At 54.7% G+C, this 25,673-nt stretch overlaps 1 protein-coding gene across 3 annotated transcripts; it reads right to left on the bottom strand.

Moving 5' to 3' along the window:
- Positions 1 to 399: 399 nt before the first annotated feature.
- Positions 400 to 25,287, bottom strand: CDK12 (cyclin dependent kinase 12). 3 transcript variants are annotated; one of them, XM_083809516.1, is made up of 14 exons: positions 24,082 to 25,287; positions 17,959 to 18,843; positions 14,094 to 14,270; positions 13,122 to 13,261; positions 12,491 to 12,661; positions 11,615 to 11,804; positions 10,681 to 10,737; positions 10,027 to 10,128; positions 8,902 to 8,979; positions 8,319 to 8,435; positions 7,576 to 7,707; positions 6,552 to 6,766; positions 4,396 to 4,845; positions 400 to 1,935 (listed from the first exon to the last, which is right to left on the bottom strand). In XM_083809516.1, exons 1-14 carry the CDS (start codon positions 25,140 to 25,142, stop codon positions 1,250 to 1,252), a joined length of 4,461 nt encoding a protein of 1,486 aa, XP_083665642.1. In that variant the 5' UTR covers positions 25,143 to 25,287; the 3' UTR covers positions 400 to 1,249. The 3 variants fall into 3 exon arrangements, with proteins under 3 accessions (XP_083665642.1, XP_083665643.1, XP_083665644.1); XM_083809517.1 differs by having other exon boundaries at positions 1,109 to 1,908; XM_083809518.1 differs by lacking the exon at positions 400 to 1,935 and adding an exon at positions 3,014 to 3,445.
- Positions 25,288 to 25,673: the final 386 nt, after the last annotated feature.

Raw genomic sequence — 25,673 nt, 5'->3', positions numbered from 1 at the left:
CGCCGGGGATGCGCAGCCCGTGCTGGGGGGAGCCGCTCGCCCTTCCCGGCCGGGCGCACCGGGGGAAAAAGAAATAAAGCCAAAGGCTGCCAGGAGCGAGGCCCCGCGGCCCCTGCGAGCGGTCGGCTCGAACTCAACCAACAACTCCGGTTTCCATAGGAAAGGCCTACTCGGAAAAAAAGCTCATAAATATGTACCTCTGTTTTATCCGTCTCTTTTGTCGAAGTCTCACGGAAACGGGCACCGCAGCGCCCTGCGGGGGGAGGAAACCCACGGGGACGCTTCCCCAACAAAAATATTTACGCTCAGCCCAAGGGTGGGGGAACGCCGGCAGCCCCTCGAGCCACTGCCCACCCCACAGGCGGCCTCCTGGAGCCTCCCCACCACAACCGGCGTTGGTTTTGTTTTCAAACTTTAATTCTTTCAGTGTTCTGGATGTCCCGAATGACACAGAATACATATTTTTAAGTGAGGTGTTCTCTTCGGCTCTTGAGAATCTAAAAAAAAAAAAACAAAAAAAAACCAAAAAACCACTTCCCACTGCAACTTTAGGGCAGGAGAGGTACAAAACCCAAAGAGACCCTTCACGAAAGCCAATTTTCTAAGGCTACTGTCAGAAGAGAAGTGCCCCAGAGCCACGGCAGGGGGGGAGACGCGGCCGGGGTCGGAAACTCAACGTGGAATCGAGCGAGGAAGGGGCCGGCGGGCACTGCGTGGGAAGGAAGCGGTGTGGGGAAGGCTGAGTAGAAGCCAGTGCCACGTCCTGGCTGTCCACAGCCAAGACAACTGAGCCCAGTGTCCCTGCAGTGATATATTTCCATTTATTTATTCCTTTTTTTTTTTATAAAGGGGATTGAAAACATCGCTTTGGGAAGCAGGCTCTCCCTCAGCCCTACCTGCCCCCCGCTTCTCCCTCCGAGCAGCCCAGCTTGCGAATTTTCTTTATTTCGTTCCTCCACTGCGGCTGCTTTGTCCCATTCCTCCTTTTTTCCAACAGCTCCCCCCCCCCACCGCTGGCTCAGGGCAGAAAGCTCACCGTGGTTTTTTTTTTTTATCACTACCCAAGCACGAGAGGTTTTTCCAGCGCGCCCCCCGAGCCGGGAGCACAGTACGTGGCGGGGCGCCGCAGCGAGGAACGCAACGGGGAGCGGGGCAGCAGCTGAGCACGGCCCAGCCCTCGCTCCGGCCCAAATCCTGTCGCTAACGGGCGCGAGGCGAGGCAGGGAGAGGCGACAGCAGAGGGCAGGGATCAGTAGGGAACCCCTCGGCCCCGTCCCCCGCGCGGAGGCACTCGGCTCGGCCCACGGTAAGCCTTCCCGTAGGGCGCAGCCTGGGTCGGGGCACCCCAGGCGTGGCCGGTTCCTGCCCCGCTGGCGGCGGCCGTCCCCGCGCCCAGCTCGCCGTAGTTTTGGATTTTGGCCTCCGGGTGCACCAGCGTGTTGTTGCTCCCCTCGGTTTTGGCGAAGGACTGCCCGACCGAGTGTATGGCTACGGGGACTCGTGCGAAGCGGAGGTCCTGGTCCCCTGGGAACTGGACGGAGCCCGTGCCCTGGTAACTGCTCGTCTCCCCGAGGTGGCTCACGGAGCCCAAGAAGGTCCTGCTTTTCCCCAGAGGCTGGGCAGAGGGTTCCAGCAGCGTCTGGCCAGAGTTCAGCTCCTCGGCCCCGAATCCCCCCTCGGAGCCCTCGGCGCTGTAAGTCCTGGACGAGTGGGACCTGGCGTAGTCCGCGGACCTGGAGGCCTGGTGCTCGTGCGCCGCGTGGCTCTGCGACTCTGCCTCTTGCTGGGAAAAAAGCTGCAGCAGAGCAGCCGTCACGGCTGGGTTCAGCTCCGGCGCTGCGCTGGAGAGGTCTCCTTCGGAGAGAGGCGGCGGCGGCGGCGGTCCGGGGGGCTCGGGGGGCCTCTTCTCTGGTGGGAGAATGCGAGGAGGACATGCTGTGGAAGGGTTACTCCTTTTAAACACCGTCTTAAAAAGCACGCGAGCAGATATAAATACATTTCTACCGAAACAAACATAAGAGCAAAGAGCCCTACCACGCCAGCCCGCTCTGCAGGAGGCGCTGGAAGAGAGGCGGAGGATTTTAGGGGCTGGCGCTCGCTGCAAGCCCAGCGCACACGTCCGTAAACGGCTCCCCCGCGCTCCCACCTACTCAGCAGCAGCTGCCCTAACACCTGGGCACCCGCAGAGGGAATTCCTGCTCCCGGATCAAAGGCTAAGGCGGGGAGGGAGACAGATGTGAGCCACAGACAGCCCGTGCTCCGTGGAAGCAGGGCCTCCTGCCCACAGGGACACCGGTGGCACGCTCGCTGGCAGCCGGGTGCCTGACTGCGTGCCACCGTGCTGGTAAAGGGTTTAGAACAAAACCCAGCCCAAAAAACAGCCCCAAACCCAGCCCCGACCCCGTCCCACGCCCCGGTACCAGCTCCTGACTGCGCCCACACTGATGGGAAGGGGACAGCTACCCCCGGCCGCGTCCCCTCTCTGCCTCTGGGGCTCCTTACCAGGGGCTTCCCGGCTTTGCCTGCTCCCCGACCCTTTTAAGAGGTATTAAGGAGTACTTCTCCAGCGTTCAGCCCCAAACAATCTCAACCCCCAACCGTTTGCGCAGCACAGACTGCCCTGCCACACGCGAAAGCCCGTCCCCTTTCCCCCCCTCCCCGCTCAGACCCGAAGCAACAAGCACTGCTGGATCCAAAGGATCCCTCCTGGCACGAACAAAAGCACCCTCCTAGCACGCCCCCACCACGATCCTGCTGCTTCGCCTTCCTGAGCCGGCAGGAGAACAAAGCAGCCGGGTGAGGCGCTGCCAGGAGCCCAGAGCAGAGCTCGGGCCCTATCCTGCCGAGGCAGCCGCCCCGCAGGACGCTCACCCCGGTCCTGAGCCCTGCACTGCCTGCGTCTCACTCACCACCAGGATCGGCTACGTGGTGATTAAAGCTATTACTGGCGATGACGTAAGAGGCCACGAACGCCTGACTCGAATCAGATCCTCAAATCATTTGCAAAAAGTGGTTATTAAAAAGGTCAAACTTTATTGTGAAAACCAGTAGTCTTCCAGGACCACCCCTCCACCCGTATCCGTCAGTCCACTTTAAAACTAGATTGTATTTAAATCCAGAAAACAATCTTCAGGTAATTTTAAAGCCAAGCTGATTTGGGGACAGCATAGCATTTTAAAATAATTATAAACAGAGAACAATGTTATTTAATTGAATCTGCTCTACAATAACCTAATTATCTTCCAGTACTAGGGCAAAAAAAAAAAAAAAAAAAGCACGATCACAACTGGCTTGTGGTGGGCGGGTGTGTTGAAGGCACGAGAACACAGCACGTTCAGCTACATTGCAGAGGAGTTGTGTATCGGGCCAAAAGAGGCTCCCTGGAGAGTCTGAGACATACTCAGGAGGCGCTTCTAGAATTTGGTGAGGTCGTCACAGGATGTTGCTAATAATTCAAAAAATCAACAGAAAAAAAAAAAAAGACATGGAGACATTTACACTCACCTCTGAAAAGGAAATCCAAGAGATCACTGATACAGTAGGTCTTTAAACATGCCTCTTACTCGCTCTACAAGAACCAGCCGTGCGGCTCAACCTCAGAAGTTGCTGAATTTCAGTGCTCATAAAAGTCAGACTAGGGCGTACGGACCAGGCACGCTGAAGCCGGACGCACAGTTTGTGTGCAGAACTGCTACTAGCCTTCCGTTTCAGCACTCTCCAATATTTCAGTTCTCATGATATTTACAATCCTCTCTGCGCTTTTTTTTTGTTTGTTTCTTGAGTGGGCAGGCAAGTAGGAAGGGGACGGTGAAAAAATAGTTGGGGTAAATAAGACGGGGAAATCTGCGCAGCTGCAGATCCAACGCCCTGTGCAAAAAGCCCTACCTGCGTGTGTAAGCCCAGTGTGAAATAACAGCAACTAATGACAGGGTGCAGACTAGCAGCTGCTAGGAGTATCAGAGGAAGAACTGACCCGCCACAAGTTCCCCCTTTCATTTTGTTTTTTAGGGAAAAAGCAAAGCCTTTAATCTTCACTGACCCACTCACAGTGGAGTATTATGGGTTTTCGTGTTTTGGAGACCTGAAGCAGACTGGTAAGTGTGTGTTTTGGCTCTCTGCAGTTGTTAAAAACCTCCTGAACAGTCCTGTGCTTACCGCAGGGAGTGGGTCAGTGGCTTTCTTTGGAAATCTAGCGCTTGACCACCACATCCTAGCCCCCAGCTCCTCCCACCCTCACCCCCCTGCCCCGCTCCACGAGCCTCCCTCTGACACAACTCTCCAAACACCTCGGTTCCTCCCGGGCAGTTAAACTATAGGCACTCGTATGGAAGGCTCTAATTGTTCAAACAAGTGAATGGCATCCCAGATGCACAGGCTACAGCCATGAGTATTTACCTGTACTTTCCTCCGGGTGCATTGTAGGGGTTTTCCTTGGCCCCCGCTGCTCACTGCTTTTCTCCCCGTTGCTCTCCTCCAGGGTTATAACAGGCTCCTGGCTCTTCATCAGCTGGCTGAGCAGAACGGCCAGCACGTTCTGCATATCTCCCTGAGCACCGGCTGCTTCTGGAGTCACCTGCTCCTCCAGTGGCTGGGCCTCCGTGGGTGGCTCTTCTATGGCTTCCTCTGCTGCCGCCGCCGCCTGAGACTCCTGCTGCTGCGTGGTGGCTTCCGTCAGAGCGTTGATGGACTGGTTGAGAGCCTCCAGCTGCTGCTGCATCTCCGGGTTCGAGTGTACATTTAACAGCTGGGCCATCTGGGGGACGCTCAGATCAGTCTGGCTCTGCAGCAAGTTCAGTAGGACAGCCAGCTCGCTCTGATTCAGCTGCTGGGTGATGTCTCCGAGGCCTGCAGGAAGCACAAGAAGCATCACAGAAAGGTCAGGGGAAGCTACGTCTCACCAGTCAGTAAGCGTGGCACTGCACCAGCCAACACCTTCTCCGTGGGCCTGGGGAAGGCGTGGAATCCTCCTTCCGGAGCCCGTGAGACTGTTTGCTCAGATTTCCCCATCAGCTTGCCCCCCCCCGCCTGCGATCAGCTCAGAACAGCACTGCAGCAGCACCCCGTGGCACCGCTCACACACTGCACTCACCCACGGCTGCAGCTCTGCTCTGTTAGGAAGAGGGAGGCTTTGCCACCGCCCGCCCAAACCTACCAGAACCACGCACGGCTGCTTCTTAAAATCAGCTCAGCCAAACCTGCCCCCCCGCGGGGCCGTTAACTAACCGAGGTCGTCCCAAAAATCACAGCAACTACACCCCTGGTCGTGGCAGCGAGCCTGAGATGCGTGATGGAGACCTGAGCCCGTTTCAGTGGCGATCAGAGCAGCAAGCGAGAGCAGTCAGCACCTCCCGAGGCCCCTGCAGCGCCCCGTGGCCCAGGAGCGCTCCCTCCTGCACTAGAAAGCAGGTTTCCTGGGATGGGGCTAAGCTGCTATTCGGGATGGAAGATGGGTGTGTTCCGCTGATGCGGCCAAATAAATTAGGTCAAGCTGAAAGCAATTCCTCACGAAAAGCTGGCCTGGGATCAGAGGGCTCCGTCCTGACCTGTCAGTTTGTCTGAAATGCCTCCTTTAAACGGCATCGCCTCCCTCTGCGCCACGCAGGACCAGAGCCCTCTGAGTGGCACGGGTGGCCCTTTCACACTGACCTTGCAAGCCAAGCTCCTTGGCAAGCACGGTGCGCTGGTTTGGTTTTAGAAGCTTAAAATTAATCTTCCCATACAAATTCGGCTTCCCTTACTGGTACACGACCGATGCCCTGACACTCGCTCCTCTCTCTGTTAACCCAAGCAGCACCTTTTGTCCATCTGCCATGTTTCAGCAAACACATGGGTTGTGCATTCCCTCGAGCAAGAACTGTCTTCCTTGCTACTTGTCTGTTCAACATTTGACACAAAGGAATCCTCAGCCGCATATGGGTTTTCCTCAGGCTTCCAGAGAACAATCGGAATGGTCTGGGCAGCTCTGCGTATCTCTACATTCCCAGGAATCAACATACCTCCCCCCTCCAACTATTTTTGGGACACCAGAAGGTTGAATGCATTTTGGTACAGTGCACAAGTCCCTGTCCTGGGAGTCTTTAAGACCAGAGGATCTTTTCTCTAAGGAATAACGCTCAATAATATACATTTTTGCCCACCAACCCCTAGTCTGTTATCTCCCATGCCTAATCTTTATATAATTTGATCAGCAGGATCAAACTCCAGTTCATTTGCACGCTCTTTAGATGGCTGCTCCTGCCAGCCTGTTATCTGTTACTTTGCTGGCCGAAGCAACTCCAGGATTCCTCGCATTATTCTTTGTTAAAGCGTGCTTAGGAGCCGATAATATAACTCTGACTTCTGAAGACCAGCCAGAATGCTCCGTAGCCAACAGTTTTCACAGCAGACAAAAAAAAACAGGAAGATTCTGGAATGCCCCTTGTGTAGAAATGCAGGTGAAAGAATCAGACTGGCATGAAGAGACTCGAGCACCCCACATCCAGGGGAAACTGCAGACAGAGGGAAGGCAACATATCAAGAGGAGCCCTTCACAGGCCAGATGAGGCACTGACCTACTGCATCTCCAACGCCAGACTCTGTTTTGAGCTGGGCAGGCTGTGAGTGCACAGGACTGCTGTTGTTTTTGACAGTGTCTGTGCTTGTAACAGAGGTAGTTTCTTTCCGAGAAACTTTTGATAACGGTGGCTCCTCCACTGCAATCCCGCTCTGCCGCTGCCGCCGTCGCTTCTTGCTCCACAGCTCGTGGCAGTCCTGCCAGTGGGGAAGGCTGGAAGAGAACAAGACTTGGCAGGTAAGGAACGTGGCACCAAAATAAAAAAACAAACCACATCTGAAGACCACAGAAAATTATTAGTGCCATCAGAGAAGCACGGATGTTCCTGTAACTGCAGCTCTACTATTAAACCCAGAAGGGGTGAGCGCTAGAACCAGGAAAGGCAGCTCAATTTCCTGTGAATCACGTAAGCTGCACCGAGGTCGCACTCCTGAATGGACTGGGTTCGCTACAGTACACACACACCCATCACGAGCAAACTTACACCCAGCTTTGTGAGCACAGTGGCTTTAGAAAGCAACTCATTTTAATAACTCTGAAGGAAGGGGAACCTCAGAAGCTGCTTGCTGTACTCGCATGCAAAGTAGCGAGAGCAGAATTTTACAGTCTGCCTAACTGGGGTGGGAGAAAAGAGCCGCAAACAGCGGCTGCTGAGCAGTGTTCGCTCTTCTAGCCAACTAACAAGCCGTATGAACAAGGCCTGGATAAACACGGCCTGGCCAGTCCTCGATGGCACAGAGGACAGGGGTTTACTATGTGCTGCTCTCATATCTCCCAAGTTTTAGAGCACCTTACGAGCATTACGTTGAGCTTTATAAAACCAGCCCCAGTTCCAGGCAAAAATGAAGAGACGACAAGGGCTATCTGCTCAGCCATATCCACATCCAGGGGCAGAGCTGAGAAACAAATCCAGAAATCCTAACTTAATTCTAACGGGGAAAAAAAAAAAAAGGCCAAGTCAGTGATTCCTTCCCAAAACTCAGCAGAGCCCACCACCGGGGAGGATGCCAGCTGGAACTTACTCTGGAGGTGCCATTTTGCTCAGGTCAACGTCCTTCAGGAAGTCACTCTGCAGGGCCTGTTCTGCTGTGCAGCGCTTGCCAGGGTCTAGCGTCAGCATGTGGTCCAGCAGGTCGAGAGCAGACGAAGGAATGCTGCACAGAGTTGGAAACACGGCTGAGTTAAGGGGCTGTTCTGAACCGGGGGAGCTGCCAGCTTTCAGAGCGCCACCTCACCCCCAGGAGAAGTCTGTACAGTCAGATTTTATTACTAAGGGATGCACAGCTCAAAGACATCACGACAGGAAACAGATCCGCAATATTTTTAGTCTAATTTTTCCCATTTAAGAAGAGCAGCCCTGCCACAAGTCCCACAAGCTTATCACGCAATTATCCTCTCCCCCCAGAGAGCACATCTCTGAAGTCACACAGCCTCAGCACCAGGAGGATGCCACACTGCCAGGCGTGCCTTTCAGATACAGACCGACAAGGCAAGACCCAGCTCGAAGTGTCCCACGTGCGCAGAGGCAGGGATTCCCTCTGGAAAGCACGTGTGGCAGATCAGCTTTTTAGTGGACAGTGAGCCCCTTCCAGCCTTCCACAGGCGGGAGAAGCCCTCATGGCTGCCTGAGGACACAGGAGAAGCATGGGAAGCACCGCTCCACCCTGCCAGGTACACTGCAGCCGAGGGATGGATCTGTCCCACAAGGTAACAGGCGGCCGTAACCCCCACGCGGCCGCTTATCCTCTCCTCAGTGGAAACTTACAAGGAGAACTCCTCACGCAGGCGCCTTCGGTATTGCTTCTTGGGTTTCATAGTGTTGAAGTAGGGCAACTTGATGACATCTGGCCACACTGCCGGACAGGGGCTCCCACAGAGGCGGCTGAGAAGCAGAAAAGCAGAGTAAAATCAGCAGGTGAGACGCACCAAGAAGCAGAAGTGTCACTAAATCAAGTGAAGACATTTCCTTTCTAAGCAGCTCAGCATACCGACAGCATAGGTAAACAGCTGGTTAAAAAGCTGGAATCAGGAAGAGGAAAAATGCTTACCTGAGTTTATAAGCCATCCAACAAAATGATTTTTCAGTGTGAGATGTAATTTAAGGTCATGATTTTTGCACTCAGCTAACTACAGCAAAGTTTACTGAGGGTGCATATATTAGTGGTCACACACTTGATAGTAGGTATGGACACCTAGATGCTTAACTATTCACATTTGCAGTTACAGTCATTTACTGATCCTATTTTGCAGGCAGATTAAAGAAAGAGGACTCTTATAATACAGCGACTATGTGCATGAGCAGTTTCTGCAGTACCTCTTCTCATAGGCATGCATGTGCAATGCTTTACCTGATTAATTCAAGCTGAGCCAGTTCCAGATTGGCTTGAAAAATAGGCTTCTTTGTAAACAGTTCCCCGAGGATACAGCTGGAAAGAGGAAAAGCAAGAGGTCACGACAGCAAACCCTTGGGATGATCGTTTGAACACTGCAGCATTTCTGTTCAGCAGCAGGTTTGCCTAAAGAGAATTATTTGCATCGGGGCTTGTAGTTGAGGACTGACAAACTAACCTACGTGTACAGTCACCAATTCCACGCAGCTGGGAAATAACACTCACTAGTCTAGTTAACACGTCACGGGCTTCACGCTAACTCTTTGCAGGGAAGTAGGATGTGCCAATAGCTCAGTAAGGAAAACAGACAGGCATCTTTTTCCTCCAGGTTCAGCCCAATTATCCTTCCAACTTCACCGCCACAATTTGGGGGATATCTGTGGGCCCAAATATCCTCAACTGCCAGGAGCCTGCTGTTTGTTATGGCCAAGCACAGAATACAGACACAGAATGCACACACAACGCTTGTACAGCTGGAAGGGAAAGAAAAGAAGGAGAGGGGACAGCTCTGGCTCAGTCAGTCCTCAACATCTACCCTGAAGCCTTCTGGTAGGAATGACAATCAGTGCCAAATATAGCAGCAGACTGATAGCGGCACCTGTCTCCTGGCGCTGGGCTGACCCCACTCATTTGGCACAGGACTGGGAATAGCAACGGGACTTCATGGCCAAAGTTTCCAGAAGTAATTAGGAGGGCCTGCCTTTTACAACGCCTTTGTTGTTTGCGTACTAAGCTCCACTAAAAGTTTACCCGTGTATATCACAATGGGATGCACACACTTCAAGAAATCCAGTCCCACTTCTAAATGTTGAATCCTCAAGATTTTGGTTCCGAATCACTTGGAAGAGTTTTTATCTTTGCAGCTGAACTGCCCAAAGATAGCTTTAGTTAGGTGACAGCCACCTATTTACTTAAAGCACAGAATTTTGGAAGTATTCCTATATTATTCCAGCTAGGCAGAGAGTGCTGTCACAGATATTTTCAGAGATTAGCACAAGTCAGCGGCTACCTTCCATCAGAACTACTCCACTCACATGATGTTCCCAGCCCAAAGAGGACAGAAGATACAAACCAGGCACTTACCCACAGCTCCACACATCTATGGCCGGCGTGTAACGCTCCTCACCTAGCAGCAATTCTGGAGGTCGATACCATAACGTAATGACTTTATTTGTGTATGGACGGCTGGAATGGAAACACAAATGTAAATTGACATCAAGAACCATAAAATCCTTACAAAGGGTAATTATTAATTCCAAAGCATGGAGTTAGGCACGTAAGTAGAAGCAGTGGGCCTTCAAGTGCCTCGACTTTCACAGCACCTGAGTTAAATAGAGCTGCTGAGACATTGCAGCTTTTATAATCTTGCCTAAACGCACCAGACAGCGGGTTGTAGGTATTCAAGACTGAAAAATCCTGACCTGCAAGAGGCAGCAGCATGCTGCCGCAACTGAATAGTGACCGACCTCAACAGCTCACAGCAAAATGTGGTCCACGGCAGGCAGAGATGTTTCAGTTCCTCATGGGTGCGTCTGTCTAATGGGAGGCTATTAATACCAGCCAGGAGGATTTTCTCCTGACAGCTGGAACTGCAGTACACCACTTATACCACGCTGGAAACCATTTCTCAGGCAATGCCAGGACTTCCAAGTGAGGGGACTATGTGGGTATCAAGAACAAAGCAACTCATCCCACCTAGGTAAGTCATTTCCCTTCTCCTTTACCCCCCAGCCTCACCTCTCCTCCGAGCTGTAGAGTCGGGCGAGTCCAAAATCTGCAAGTTTGATTTGCCCACTGAAAGACAAAAACATTCACTGGTTTGAACTGAGCTGGGCTCACGTGCTGCAAGCAGTAAAAGGGAAGGAAATCCCTCCATGTAGCAGAAAGGCCTAGTCAAGCAGCGTTTGCAGCAATTACTTCTGGCTCTATCAGTCTTAGTTTTTCAGACCCTATTTAATGCTTAAAAGAAATAAAGTACTAATTCAGTCCTATTTCTCTCACCATCCCCACAGACCAATGTCTCAGAAGCTTCTATATGACAACCAGACCTGTGGATGCCGTTATGTGCAGTATCATTCTCACAGGTTCAAAGTTTTCTTAAGGGTATCCAGACAACAACTTGATAATTAACAGCAAATGAATAACTGTAATGTATTCTGCAACGAACCATGTTACTGCCAAACACTATCTGGAGAAGAAAGAATTCAGGGAGAGCTGCTGCTTTTGACCTTAACCCTCAATGGTTTCCCGGCATACCAGCACTTCCAATAAATGGTATTTCTGCCAAAATGCCATGGAGACCAAGGGCAGAGGGAGATCCAATTTAAGCTAACACAAAAAGTTAATTACAAGAAGCTGCCAAAGAGCAGAGGGTCTCATGTGGAGAGACTGCTACTGACAGCACATTACACAGAAGGCTCTTAGGGCTGTTCCCCCTTGCAGAAGGAGCTGTGTTCCCAGCCAGCTGCAGCACCCAGGAAAGCTAACACTTAATTTCAATCATCTGTCACGCTGCTGGTGGAAACATGCAGGACTTTATTCTTACAGGGGTTCAACACCTCCTATTCCTAAGCTTACTCAAGGTGAAGACAACCACTGAGTGCTTTCAGCTGAACCCATGGAGAATGCAGGGAAAGGAACTTGGAAAGAACTGTGTCGACTGCCAGCTTACCTGTTGTTCAGTAAGATGTTGGAGCACTTAATATCCCGGTGAAGGAAATTCTTTTTGTGACAGTAATCCAGACCTTCCATTAACTGTTTCATGAAAGACTTGATATGGTCCTCTGAGAAATGTACCAAGCCAGATTCTAGCAGCCCCATTAGGTCATGGTCCATGTACTCAAACACAAGGTAAAAGGCACCTGGTAAAATAAAGAGGAATAATTAAGACAAGAGAGGAGAGACCAAGGAAGAAAAAAGAATGAAAGTACATTCAGTTGTTGAAACATTCTTTTCTTTGTGTGTTCAAGCTGAACATCTGAAATCCGAATGTCCAAATTCTGAACAAATCAGTTACCTTTGAAACAGTCACGTTTATCCAGCCATTTTTTATTTTTTAAAGTTACTTTGTTGAAGACTACTGCTATGCGTGCCTTAAACTGGTGTTTCTGTTGTCCCCTTCTCTCATGATGGGGAAGTCCACAAAGAAACCAAAGCAGGTGGGATGCTGTTGCACCATTTTTCCACAGTGGCAGAGGACAGAAAGCTTTCCCCTGTTGGTGAGTTTGTCAGCACTAATCAGTGTTAAGTGACCTCATATAGGCTTTTTTCCCCTCTAAAATTGCTTCTCTGACTCTATAGAAAAAAATGCAATGCATCCTTTTAAGCCTGCGTCTACCTCTGCACTGCGACAACGCACAGTAACCAGAATCTATCCTCTGATGTAAGGCCAAATCTGGACACCAAACTTGCTGGAAACGTGCACTGAGGAGGAATGCAACAACAACGAAACCTACAAACATCGGGATTTTTAGTTTCACACTAACAAACAAATGAAGTTGCAACACCTCTTAGGCTAATTGAAGCCACACCCTGCAGCGAATACTACCTTTGTCCTTCTTGAAATCCAGTGCATCTTGTTTGTCCGTGACAATTTCCTTCATGTTAACAACACTGCGATGGATCAGCTGCCGAAGAATTTTGATCTCGCGGATGGCTGTGATGGGGAAGCCTTCCTTTTCATTGTCCAGTCGCACCTTCTTGAGAGCCACCAATTCACCTGCCAGAACAAGGCAGTGTTAAAGCACACACATCCCTGCTAACAACTCGGGGTTTCCAGCAGGGCGTTGAACATAGCTACAGGCACAGCCAATGTCCACTCAGACACAGCGGAGCTGCTTTAGCTACCACCCCACTATTTTTTGCTAGCACTGCTCTGTCAAAAGTTATCACACCAACACAAGGCAGATGACACCAGAGCTCCTCTTAGTTTGCTTTAGCAGAAAAATCAGACAGGTGAACTTAAATTACCCCAGAAGCAGCTCCAGTCCCTTTCACAAGCTCTGCTCCAATAAAACCCGATAGGGGCACGGCTTCAGTTGGCATCTGTGGCTGCCATGGTTGTGCCTACCACGACCATTTGACCACACGCCACGTTGTGCACACTGGATACACAATTCCAGGAGCAGAGAGGGCAGCTGGGCACTCAGCAGCATTTCAGAGCCTGAAATGACCTTTACCTGTATCCTTGTCCTTGGCCTTGTACACCTGCCCATACGTCCCTTCTCCAATAATCCCGATGATATCAAACTTGTCCACGCAACGCTTCCCCCAGTCGCTTTCTGTCTGCCTCCTTTCCCCGTATCGAGGACAACAGATTCTGAAAGAGGCAAGAGGACTGTTAGACAGCTGAGTGCTCCACCTCACCCCTCAAACGCCCCCGTTCAACCATATGGGGCTATGCCCTAAAAAACAACAGCAGGATTTGTCTGTGCTCTCATATGCCAGGAGCGTACATTTAAGAGTTTAACTAATTATGCTACGTGATCTCAGCTACTCCAGATCCAGGCGCTGTCATACAAGGAGATAATCCTACTCCAGAGACTGAGGCACCCCAGCCAGAACACTCTCGGTATCAGATCTTCCCGCTTCTGATGCACACCTACCAGCTGCGCATTGCTAACAAGCAATGCATTTCTCCTCTTGAGGAAATAAGGAGTACAAAGCAGAGCGGAGAAGACGAGCAAAGTGGAGAGCACACCGCCCTAAATCCACAGGCTTTGAGATGGCAGAGCCACTTTGCTACAGCCTTCCTGGGGCATGCAGGTTACTACGCAGATTTCTACACAGATCTCATTACAGACTTTAGCAGAGTAGCTTGAAGAACCAAAGCCGTATCTTTATCTAACAAATATCAAAGAATTACATTACAGTAAGACAAAATTATTATTTGGAACTTTTCTTTTAAATAAAACCCAAATTTCCAGTGTTTATACGAAGTGCAGTTAGCACCGTGTACAAAAATTACCAAGGGAGCTCGCTGTCTCGACAGCTGCATAAATTTTGCTACCAAGGGAAGCCGTGGGTGCCCCGCACACAGTCAGCTCTTCTAGGAGCTTCAGTGTGCACCACAGCACTACCGTAAATCTTCGGAAACCCAGAATACAAAACCCAACAACCAGAAAGAGCTGAAAAAAGACAGGCAGCCTTACTTTGGTCTCTTCTTGAAGGGTTGCTGAGGTGGTGTGGCTGCCTTTGGTTCCGGGGAGTCAGGAGGAGATGGATCCCCCCCAGGGAGCTCTGGAGGGAGCGGGAGGTCCGTGAGTAAGTGTCGTGGTCTCTGCTCTCTATCTTTCTTCACAGGTTTTGGAGGAAGAATCTCTTTTGGACTAAACTCCGAAAAGTTAATACAATACAGGAATCAGACTTCACAGCCAATTAACAAACAAACAAACATTCTACTGTAGGACAAAAGCTCTCTATTGGAGAGCATAAAGCTAGGAGCCCACATTTAAGCGCCAAAATTAGCATAGCCAAGTATAAAACTGGAAAACAGCCTTAAATTTCACAATGATAAAAGTCAGGAAACGAGCGTTACATTTGAACGCACCATCTTCGAATAAACACGCGGCTCTCCGCAGCTAGAACTTGCTCAATCTGCACAAATAACTGCTTCTTCTGAAGTTCCTGTCCAACCGCTCAGGTTATCAGCCAGCACCCGCTCTCCGACCCTTACTTCCTCTATCTAGTCCGTTTCGCACTGAAATTCAATGCATGGCTTGGTAAAGATCGCTATAAATACAAACCCAGCACTACGTCTCTCTGTGAGTCTCTTCTTAGCAAGGACTGGCACACAGCTCTAACTTGGGCTGAGAAACCAGAACTTTTTTTTTTTTTGCAGTTAAATTATCAACGGCATCAGGAGCTCGTCCGTGTACATCTCTCGTGTATGCACATGGCAGGAAGAATTCCTAGGTCTGATTTGGCAGGAATTCTTCTACATGCAACTCTGTTTCACCAGGCAAAGAAAGACTGAGAGGTATGAGCAACCTTCCAAGGTTCATTTTTTTGGGTGGCCAGCGGGGGGTTTATCAGCATCAGCAGGTCTAGCGCTCATCAGCACAGACATCTCCGCTCAGATGAACACTCGGAAGTGGGTCGTTTGTCTGATTTTCCTCCTAGACACTGCCCAATTAACATGAAAAGCTCTTGTGAAATATAGTTAAGGTACAAGCGAGGCAAAGCAAGGCACCGAGGTACGTTCTGTAAAGGAACGGGGCAGCAATCATCCCCTGCTACACAAGTCACCGCGCAGCTGCAGAGCTCAGCACGAGCCACAGCAGCCAGGCCTCCAGAGGGAAACCTTCGCTGGCAGGCGCTGCTAGGAGGAAGAAAATCAAGAAACACCCGAGAAACAACAGGAGCAGGAGAGCTGTGTGCTCTGAAGCTCCCTCCCCGTTATCTGGGAGCGCTTAGCGTGCAGAACGGTGCGCAGGGAGCTGAACGGTGCCCAGGGAGGTCACCTCAAAGCAGAAGCCGTGGTGAAGCCCAGAGGAGGCTCCGCAGAGCAGCAGCCAGAAAGCCAGCTCGTCACGGCTCTCACACGGGTACTCGCAACGCTGACCTAGCGCCCAGCCTTACAGAAGTTCGCAGTGACAAGGCGGCAGCTCCTTATCTGACTTCGCGTTTAATCCGCTTCTAACAGGCAGCTGTTTGCTTCTGATACTATAAAAATACCTACTGGTACGCGCCAAGCTCAGGCCCTCCGGCCCTGCCGAGATCTCAGCCTCCTTTCCAGACTCACAAACACCGATGTCTTCAAAAGACTTCCTTGGGAAGGGCGCAGGTGTGCCCGTGGGCTCCAGCCACCAGCGGCCAGCCTCAGCTCCCTTCTCTCGCTCTCAGCCCCTTGCTGACGCCCTCTGTTAGCGGTTTACAGCCGCTCGTCTTAGAGCTACGAGGCGGCTGCTGGAACGTCGATTACCACCAGGACATTCGGGCTCCTCAGCAGGCATCGAGAAGGCTAAACGGGCGCTTCAGGGTTAGCCAAGCATAAAGATGACAAAGTCCAAAAGCCAGACCCTAACAAAGGCTCCCAGAAGCTACCTCCTGTCCTCCCCACCCCGAGATAGCACAGATGCCATCGGTCGGGTCTCTGTTTTTAACCGTTAGCGCCGTGAAGCCAGCCAGAGGTTCCCAAAGGTCTGTGCAAGCTAAGGGAGTTGGTGCAACGCCACAGACGATGTCTGTACCACCCGGTTCTTCTCTCTGCCCTCCTGCCGCCCCGCTTCCTGCTCGGGGAGGAAGGCGAGGGGACCCGCGGCACAGCCCGAAGCTCACGGACAGGGAAGTCTCACGAGCTCGGCAGGCACCAGGGAAGGCTGGAGAGGCTGCGGAGCCTCTAATTGAAGGAGGCGCGCTTTGTGCTGGGATGCTTCAAAGCTTGTTTTTGGACCCTACACTTACCAGGGCCTCAGAGCAGAGGTGTTTTCCACTCCAAGCACGTGAAAACAAGAGGCTGCTCTACAAAGTTCTGCTCCTAAGAACGAAGCTGAGGAAGAGCGCACTTCTGCAGCGGTCGGTGCCATACGCTCCTGCCACCGGCCTCAGCAGATCAAGTGGAGTTTCCCCATCCTTTTACTGGGAAAAAGTGCCCGAATCCTTGCCCTAAGCTGACAGCCAGCCCTGCCATCGTCCACCCTCCCGAGTTCACGCCGACGGCGGGGACAAAGCACGCTTCCACAAACCTGAGCCACACCAGGGCAGGGAAAAGTCGCTCGAGGTGCGAGCGGCTGAGAATAAAACACGGAATTCGCAGAACCATTTCTGTGGCTGGAAGCAGGGGAACACAGCAGCAGGATCCTGCTGAGGCATGCATTTGAGTTGAAAAAGTCTGTAATCTATTAAAAGCTACTGCTCATCACAGGTGCATTTAAATGAAATAGGTATTAGCTGAGCAGCATTAAACAGCTGAGGAAGGGCAACGTGAACAGGCACGAGTTTGACTTCTGCGTCGACAGCGGTAACAGCATTACCCTCATTTACACCAACACCAGGATGACCCATGAAAAATCAATGAAATTCATCAGAATATTTGTGTTCACTTACACCACGGGGTAATTAAAGCAAATCTTAACTGTCACGTAACACCCTCCTTGTTAAAATCATACAGCACTGACAAACGAGACACCCAATACATCTTCAGCAGTGGCTGGAGAGACAGAAGTTGTTAGGAGAACCACAGGCCGAGCAGAAAAATATCAGCAGCGACCTAGCGGTATCAGAAACACCACATACTCACAGCTACAAAAGAAAAAAAATGCTCTTTTCTACTTCCACTTCAGGTGTTCAGTAGGGTTCCCCTCCTCTCCTGCGTGTTACAGCTGTGAGCGTTACAGCTTAAGAGCTGAGCTCAAGAGACTAGCCCTCAGGCACTAATATATATATATATTTATATATATATATATATATAAATAAAAGACAAAAAAGCTGAAGGTAGGTGCACTTTTTCAGTTTTCAAACAAGCCATGCCTCCTCAGTGATTAATAAATACATCACTGCTCGGATAACTGAGAGTTACGCTGAACCAATGCCATTTCTTTACCTGTGGGCACTGCGTGTTCAACGAATTTGGGAGAGGCACAGCCCTGGTTCGTGCTCCTACACCGGAGCTGTCAGCTCCTTCCTAAGTACAGGTTTTAGGCAAGTCAAGTGAAAAAGCAGTTTCAAAGCAAGCCTGTGCAAATGGCTGCAACACAACAGGGCGCGTAATTCCAGATCTGCGTTTCACTATGAAAAAATATAAACAAAGGGTCACAGAATTTTTGCTAGCCAGCATGAAAACAGAAGCCAAGCCTCTCTTCCTCACCGTGACCGTACGTAACTACCTGCACAGGATGACAAAAGGCTCCACAGAGAGCTGACGAGCCAGAAGCGGGACCAGCCCAGCAGCAAGGCACTTTTACAAGCAGCTCAGTCTTCAAGGGACTCTGCGGGACGAGCTAGCGACTGTCAGCCCACCCCGAAGAACCACGAACCTGCCTGCTCGCAAACACAACGAGGACACTGCGACCTTACCTATCCAAGTCATCTTCCCCAACTAAAATAGGGGGGAGCGGAAGCGGAGGCAACGTTGAAGTTTTCAGGTGTGGGATAGCAGCCGTCACAGACACTTGCGGTTTCGTAGCGACTTGGACAGAGGACTGGGAGTTCACCTGAGAGGATAAAGTAGACGTCCTTGGGTGGGAAGAAGATGGCAAAGACGTTGGGACCGAAGTAGGGACCTGAACAGGAGTCTGTTGGGATGGTGGCAAAGGCGGGACCGCAGGTGACGGAGGCAAAGGTGGCAACGGTGGAGTTGGAGGTGGCGGCGTGGTTGTCGGCAGAGGCGGAGGAGGTGATTTTATGGAAGGTAGCGGGGGCGGGATCTCCTTCTCTGCCGTGTCCGTCTCTTTTGGAGACCGAAGGTCCTCTGCTGCTGCTGCTACAGGCTTTGAGTCTTTTGTTCCCGGCTGTTTTGAATCTCTGACTGGAGCAGGATGTTTCCTCTCCGAGTTCTCCTCTGCCTTGATTTTTGTTGTCTCTGCAGGCGCTTTAGTCTCTGCGTTTGTACACGGTAAATTAACTAGCTCTGTATCTGAAGAAGATTTTTCAGATTTAACAGTTTTGGTGACCTTTTTGGATTCTGTTCCAGACTCCTTAAGTTCGGCTAAGCTGTTCTCCTTCCTAGACAGGAAAACCGGTGAGCCCTTCGCCTCCTTTCCGTCCACCTTCGCGGCAGCTGCCGCCGCTGCCGCTCGTTCCTTCTTCTTCCTGCTGAGCTCTGCCCCCAGGCTGGAGTTGAGCGGCAGCCTCGTGGGCGATATACTGGAATGGCGGCTGCGCGACCCAGACCTCTGCTTTTTGCTGTGAGATGAGTGTCTTGAATAGCCGGGACTTCGGCTTCGGGACTTCACAGACTTCCTGCGGACAGAACAGGGAGATAAATGAAAAAGCATCTCAGAGCCTCCGAGCTACTCACCGACAGCCACGGCTCCCTGAAAACACCGCCAAGTTATTTCCCAGTTCAGGCAGGCCTGGCAGGAGAGACCGAAGCTACCCAAACCAGCTCGTGAGCACGAGCTTCAGGTCACCGTGCAGCCTCCCAGCACCAAGCCTGCCCCTACAAACCACGCCGTTAAGGCGAGTGAAGGAGGAAGACTGGAGGAGCCCCCAGGTAAAGGCGAGATCGATGCACGTCCCCAACAGAAACCCGAGTCAAGGCTGTGAGCTGGCAGCGCACAAGTCTTCCGCAGTAATTACGTACAGCTTTAGAGGGAACAACAGATAAAATACGTGCCCTCATGGGAACGCCGCCTCAGGACACGTCTCACTTCAAGCTAATTTTCCCCCGGTTCTTTTACCACCACCAGAACTTAGATTCGCATCCTGGGGTTCGGGAGAAGAAAACCCGAGAATTTTAATTGTTTGAGGGATGTTCAGAGGGTCTCAGTCTTCGCCCACGATAAATGGGCTCTGAATTTGTTAATCTGTGCATGTGCAGAACGGAAAGCCCCGCTGAAACCCCGGGTGGTGACAGCAGCCAGGCAGGAAGCGCCTCGCACCACCAGGGCACGCACAGCACGCGGGGCGAACCCCGTCAGGAGACGGCCGGAACCTCAAACCTGCTGAAGACCGATTGGGAAACGAGATAAAAGTCAGATGGAACTGGGAACCGGTACTGCCGGCGTACACAGCAAAACTCCTGACGAGACGGAAGGGCTTCCTCCACCTCGGGAGGAACGAGGGTGTTGCAGGGTACGAGGCAGCAACCAAACCGCACGAGGGGCAGGCTTCGGTGGCCTGAGGAGTTGCGGTAGCCGGCAGGGAAGATTTGAGACCAGATCCTATGGATACTGTAAAAGGAACTCTGCTTTAAGTTGATTTTTACTCCATCATTTACTATTGGGAACGTGTCTAGCTCTGAAGGTACAGAATTCTCTTAAAGCACAGCTCCGCAGTAGCTGGAACTCCTCGAAGCACCCCGCTGCGGACAGGGGTCGGTACAGCAGGCGCTGGCTCACCCAGAACCGCACAATTAACGACGAGGAGCGCTCCACAAACCAGCATTATCCTGAGATAACAGAAGTTTGGAAAGTAAGTGGGAAAACTGATTCGGCGCGATGCAAAGCTCCTTGCCAGGCACCAGCAGAGGTGCCTGCGTGCCGCTGGCTGACCCGAGCCCTGCTCCTTGGTGCCCTTGCCCCGAGCTGCGGCACGCGGGGCCCCTGGCCTCCGGTGAGCAGAGGGCAGAGCACCAGCACCGTATGAGGTCCTTCACCAGCGATGGGAACGCTGCCTCAGGATCCCGACCTTTCCCAAGGCTTCTGCAGAACGAATTTAACTGTCTCGGGCCCAGCGTACCGCCCAGGCAGCGCCTCACCTGCCGCGTCCCAGCGCAGAGCTGCCAGGAGCTGCAGCTGCCCTTGGGTTGTCGCTGTGCTCAGAGACACGGGCAGGCTAAAACGTTCCTGAGGGGCCCTGCAGGATGTCGCTGACCACAACCACAAGCGGTGCCGGGGGCAGCACTCCCCGTCCTGTTCTTTGGGGATAGGGTAGGAGGTGGCGGCACTCTGCTCCCTGCTCCCTCGCCCACCCACCCAACCCCCTACGGCCACACCGACGCGGCTGGGCGCGGGGCCTCCCTCTGGACGAGATCGCCCTGCCCACCCGAAGGGAAACCTCTCCAGGAGCACGATTCCTACTGCGTTTGTCACAGGACACCAGCGGGGCACGGGGCTGTGCCCCAGCACCGCTGCCACCCCGGCACGGAGGCGGCTCCGCGCCTTTCCGGCAGCTCGCCCGCCGCCGTTTCACCTGGGCCCGCTCCTCGTCTCCCTCCCCCGCTCACCCTTTTTCTCCTCAGCTGTGTTACACAGAGCCGCTGTTCCTCGGCGCGTTTTCCAGCTTGGCGTTCGCGGCTTTGTTAGACCTGGGAAGGGGCACGGCATCCAGAAGCTCCTTGGCTTCCCCAGCCCTACCGGAGGCACCGATCCCGCGGTTGTACAACAGACCCTGCCTCTTGCACCACCAGCAGCCCCGGCTGGGCTTGCTGCAGCGCAACGACACTTCCACAACTTCTCGCGCCACTGCTGCGCGTTCCAGAAGAGCTACAGGGACACGGAAGGTGCACGAGGGCAGATTTTTGCTTTTCGAAGCCGCTTCCTGCCCTCCGGAACGATGTCCCCAAGGCTCCACCTGCAGCCACTCACGCGTCCCCTTCAACCCCCGCACCTCCCGGAGCTCTGCAGCTCCACTGCCCGCTGGAGTCACCAGGGATGGGCGGGTTCGGTCGCACGAGCAGATCTTCGTCCAGATAAACGGGGTTAAAAACCACCTCGTCGTCTCCCTAATGCCGGGAACCAGAAATACAAGACGCTAACCGTGACTGAGCGAGCATACAGTTGTCAGCGATGAGGAACCATTTAAAAACCCCAATTAAAGGAGCGTTAATTTCCCTGATACGATCCGAGTTAGGACAGGCCTGGGAGGAGGGCGTGCTGGAAGCCTCCAGGCCCGGCGCCGTGCGAAGGAGCGGGGCGAGGAGCTGCTCGCAGAGCTGACCCCGGGCGAGCTGGCAGAGCACGCTGCCGCATCGACGGGCCGCCACACGACCCCCGGGCCCCACAGACACCCCCGTACTTCACTTGCCACGAGCTCTAACAGCACGGTGGGGAGCAACCCAGTACCCTGGAGGTCCGACCGCACGCCCCGCGCCCTACCTGCTCGACAGACGGGCAACCAGAAGCCGCCATCGGCTCCTGAACGCCCCACGACCCCGAGCCACGCCGACCCCTGCCCGCTGGGCTTGGTGACAGCACGACCCGCCTTCAGGTAGCTGACCCATCTGGAATTCCTTCCTCTGGTTCTAGCTGCGACGACAACAGCGGCTGCGAGGCACGGCAAGCCACATCCGACACCCTCCCTCCCGACCGACCCATCCCCGTTCCTCCTAAACGGAGAGCGAGCTGTTCCGCGTGGCCGCCTGAAACGCAAACGTCACTTTTCTCCAACCGGCACAGCACTTCGCTTCGGTTTCCTAACGCTGCATTTTGGACGTGGAAATTAAACGCTAAAAAAAAATGAATATATATATATTTCCAGCCCGCAGAACTAAAGCAGTGCCCCAGAAAGGCCCGCGTTACCTCCCCGGAGGGCTCCGCTCACCGCCGGGTGCTCACGGCGTGCGCGCGCCACTGGAGGTGCTCCGATCGCTGCCACTGCCCCTCGGCTCCTGGAGCCGGCGTCTGACCACCACCACGTTGACCGACACGTGAGCTACAGCGCGGGGTTCGCCCACCATACAGAAAACGCATCAATTCCCTCCGTCCCTTCGCTAGGATTCACCTCAGGAGCGGTTTCCGAAGGCACAACCCGTCTGTCTTTGGGTGTGCCTAGAGAGAACGGACAGCACTGCGAGTTACCGGCCCAGAGCAGAGCCGGCGGGCACCGCCTGAAGGCGGGGATGCAAAAAACCCAGCACGGGCTGAGCATAAAGAGCGCATAGCCTTGGGATCTCTTTTGGTTTGGGGTCCAGCGCTTTGTCAGGGAGTCAGAGCCACCCTTAAAACGTTTCCCGCATGAGTTCGTCAGCCCGGGGAGCAGCACAAGGTGCTGCTGAGTGGCTCCCACGACCGAGATTGAGGAGAGGCGCCGTGGTTTCCTCGGGACAGATTCAACTCGCCAGTTACGGAGCTCCGGGTTCGCCTGGGACACCGAAACACCCAGGAAAGAGCCCCTTTTCCACACCCCTTCGGTTCCCACGGGGTTTTCTCCCCCGCATGGGGCTGAGCGCGGACGTTTAACAGGTGCCACAATGCAACCCCATCAGGAAGCACGCACGCGTTTCCTACTCCCGTGCTCTCCCCCCTCCAGAGGCATCAGCACACAACCTGCATGGGCAGGGCCACCAGGGCAAAAAAGCACCGGGGGCAGGGAGGAGACGGACACCGGCTGTCCCTCGGTGCCTCCCGGGGTGCACGCAACCGGCAAGGCAGGGGAGACAGCACTGAACCCCGGGCCGCTGACGCAGAGCCCGATTTCGTGCCACAGAACCGGAGCAGAGCAGGCAGATTTCACCAAACAGCTCCCGGGTGCCAGAGCCAACACGCCTCTTACAGAGGACAAAGCCCGGAGCTCGCTCCCGCCGCGCCACGTTGTATTCCTGAAGCAAGGAGAAGAGTTCTGGGGGGAAAGGCTCAGTTTGAAAGCCCCCCCCCAAGCTCTCCGGGACCTGCCGATCAGAGACGTGCCGGAGGCAGCCCCCCAGGCCCGGCTCCCATTCGGAGCAGGGGATGCGGCGCAGCCAGCGCGGGGCAGCGCGGTTCGAGGCTCTCACATTCCAGGTCACATCTTAATCGCCATGGAGCCGCCAGCAAAGCGCCGCGGCACCCGTGGTGACACAGGGAACTCGCTGAACACCATCTGCAGCTAGAAAAAAACGTTAGGCCGCGTACTTGTGCGCGTAACGGGGAGATCAACGAACACCTGAAATAAAACAGTTGGCGCTGCCTTCAAGTAACAGTTCCCTTCTGCAGCAAACTGCTCTCTAAAGAAAAAAAGACAATTACGGTTAAGCCAAAATCAGCCGATTCCTACCCTTGCTCCCCGAATGCCCCAGTTTCAGAACGGGAGCAACCAGCTGCAGAGAAAAATAAAGTTTAGGCTGGAAACATGGAGTTCGCACGGAGCCGTCTAATTCGGGGGAAGAGAAACCCCCGAGTCAGTTCAGAAAGGGCAAACCCCGCTGGAAACAAAGCCGCCTCCTGAAGAGCCCGATCCGATTTCACAGCCGGCAAACAGAGGGAGGGATCCAGAGACAGGTGGAAGAGGTGAGGGCGTTCCCCCCCCTCCCCGGCCGAGCTCCGCCGGGGAGCGCCTCGTGCCCGGAGGAGCACAAAGCTGCCCACGAGGCCGCGCGCAGGGGGCCGCCTCCCTCCCCAGGGGACGGAATTCAACCCCCGAGCTCCCGGGTGCCCGCCGGGGAGGGCTTTCCTGAAGCCCCGCTCCGCAGGGCACCCTTCCACGGGGGTCACCGCCCCGCTACCACCCCACAGGGCACCCCCTTACCACAAAGGGGTCGCTCCCCCCGCGCCCGGAGCCAGCCCAGCCGCCCCCCGACCACCCCGTCCCCGCTCCCCAGGCGGCGCGGAGGGCACGCACCTGGCGATGGGGCTTCGGCTGACGGAGCGCTTGGCGGCGAAGGGGCTGCTGGAGCGCCGGCGGCCGTAGGGGCTGGGCGACCTCCCGCCGTAGGAGCCGCTGCCTCGCTCGTAGCTGGAGGAGCGCCTCCTGTTGTAGGGGCTGACGGACCTCTGCCGGCGGCTGTAGGGGCTGGGCGAGCGGGCGTTGGACTGGTAGGCCACCGGCTCCTTGTAGGGCGGGCTGAGGGACGGCCGGCGCGACGAGCCACCGGGGCTCTTGCGGTAGGGCTCGTAGGTGCTGGACGTGTGCGAGCGGGGCGGGCTGAGGTCGTACTCCTGGATGTAGGAGGCTCCCGAGGGGCTGTCGTCCAGCTTCGGGCTGTCCGACCATTTCCTGTGGGGGCTTCTGGATTTCCGCTTGGGGCTGTCGGCGGTTTTGTAGCTTTTGGGAGCCTCCCGCTTGCGGTGGCTCTTGCTGCGCTCCTTGTGGCTCGACTTGAGCTCCCGATCCTTCCTGGACTTCTCCTTGTGCGCCTTGCCCGAGCGGGACTCCTTGTTGCCGCTCTTGGACGACGGCGCCTTGGGGTGCTCCTCGCTTTCCAGGAGCCTCTTGGAGGACCCCGACACCCTGTCCTTGGCCGCCCCGGCCCTGCTGGAGGCCTCCAGGCTCTTCTCCAGCTTCCTCTCCCTCTCCGCCTGCTTGCTTTTCAGCAGCTCGCGGACCCGCTTGTGCTGGTGGTGCCGGTGCTTCTGCGCCCTCTCGCTCCTCTCCGCCTTCCTCTCCTCGTTCTCCCTGCGCTCCGCCTTGAGGCCCACATCGTCCGAGAAGGTGTCCGAGTCCGAGCTGATGTCGTCGTACTCCACCAGCGGCTTCAGCACGGCTCCCAGCGGGGCCGCCGCCGCCTCCTGCGCCGCCAGCGCCGGCGGCGCCTCCTTGGAGTGCCGGGACTTGTGCCGCTTGTGCCTGGAGGCCGCCCGGTGCCTCTCCTTGCTGCCGGAACCTCCTCCGCCGGGCCCGTGCTGCGAGGAGCCCCCGCCGCCGCCGTCCCTCTTGCCGCCGTGCCTCTCCGGGTTGGGCATCCCTCCCGGGGGTGGGGGGCAAGGGGGGGGGAGGGGGGGGAGGAGGCCGCCCCCGAACCCCCCCCCGGCAGCTCAAAGTCGCCCGGCGGCCGCTCCTCCGCGCACCATGCGCGGCCCCGGGCCCCCCGCTCGCGGCCCCGTCTGCGTGAGGGGAGAAGTGGGGGGAAGGGGGGGGGAGGCGGGGAAGGGCCCGGCCTCAGCGCCTCATCCGAGGAGGGCCCAGGCCCGGAGGGCGGCAGCGCCGCCGCCGCGGGGGAGCCCCGGGAAGGCGGGGCCCGGGCCCGCGCTGCCTCCGCTCACTCCACGCCTCGCCCTCGCCCCCCCCCCCCACGGCCCGGCCCCGGCCCCCTCCCGTAGCACCGGCCCCGGCCCCGCCGCCCCCCGCTCACGGCCCAAAGCGAAACGGCTCCGGCGGAGGGGGCTGGGGGGGGAGTGGAAGAGGTGGGGGGGGACGCGCCCGGCAACTCTCGCGAGACTCCCGGCAAAGTTCGCGAGACCTCTCGCGAGAACCACCCCGCTTCCCCCGCGGCC

This window comes from Anser anser (assembly GCF_964211835.1).
Source record: "Anser anser genome assembly, chromosome: 23".
NCBI classification, from domain to species: domain Eukaryota; kingdom Metazoa; phylum Chordata; class Aves; order Anseriformes; family Anatidae; genus Anser; species Anser anser.
Note: the sequence above shows the minus strand (reverse complement) of the source record. Positions and strands in the feature narration are given on the sequence as shown.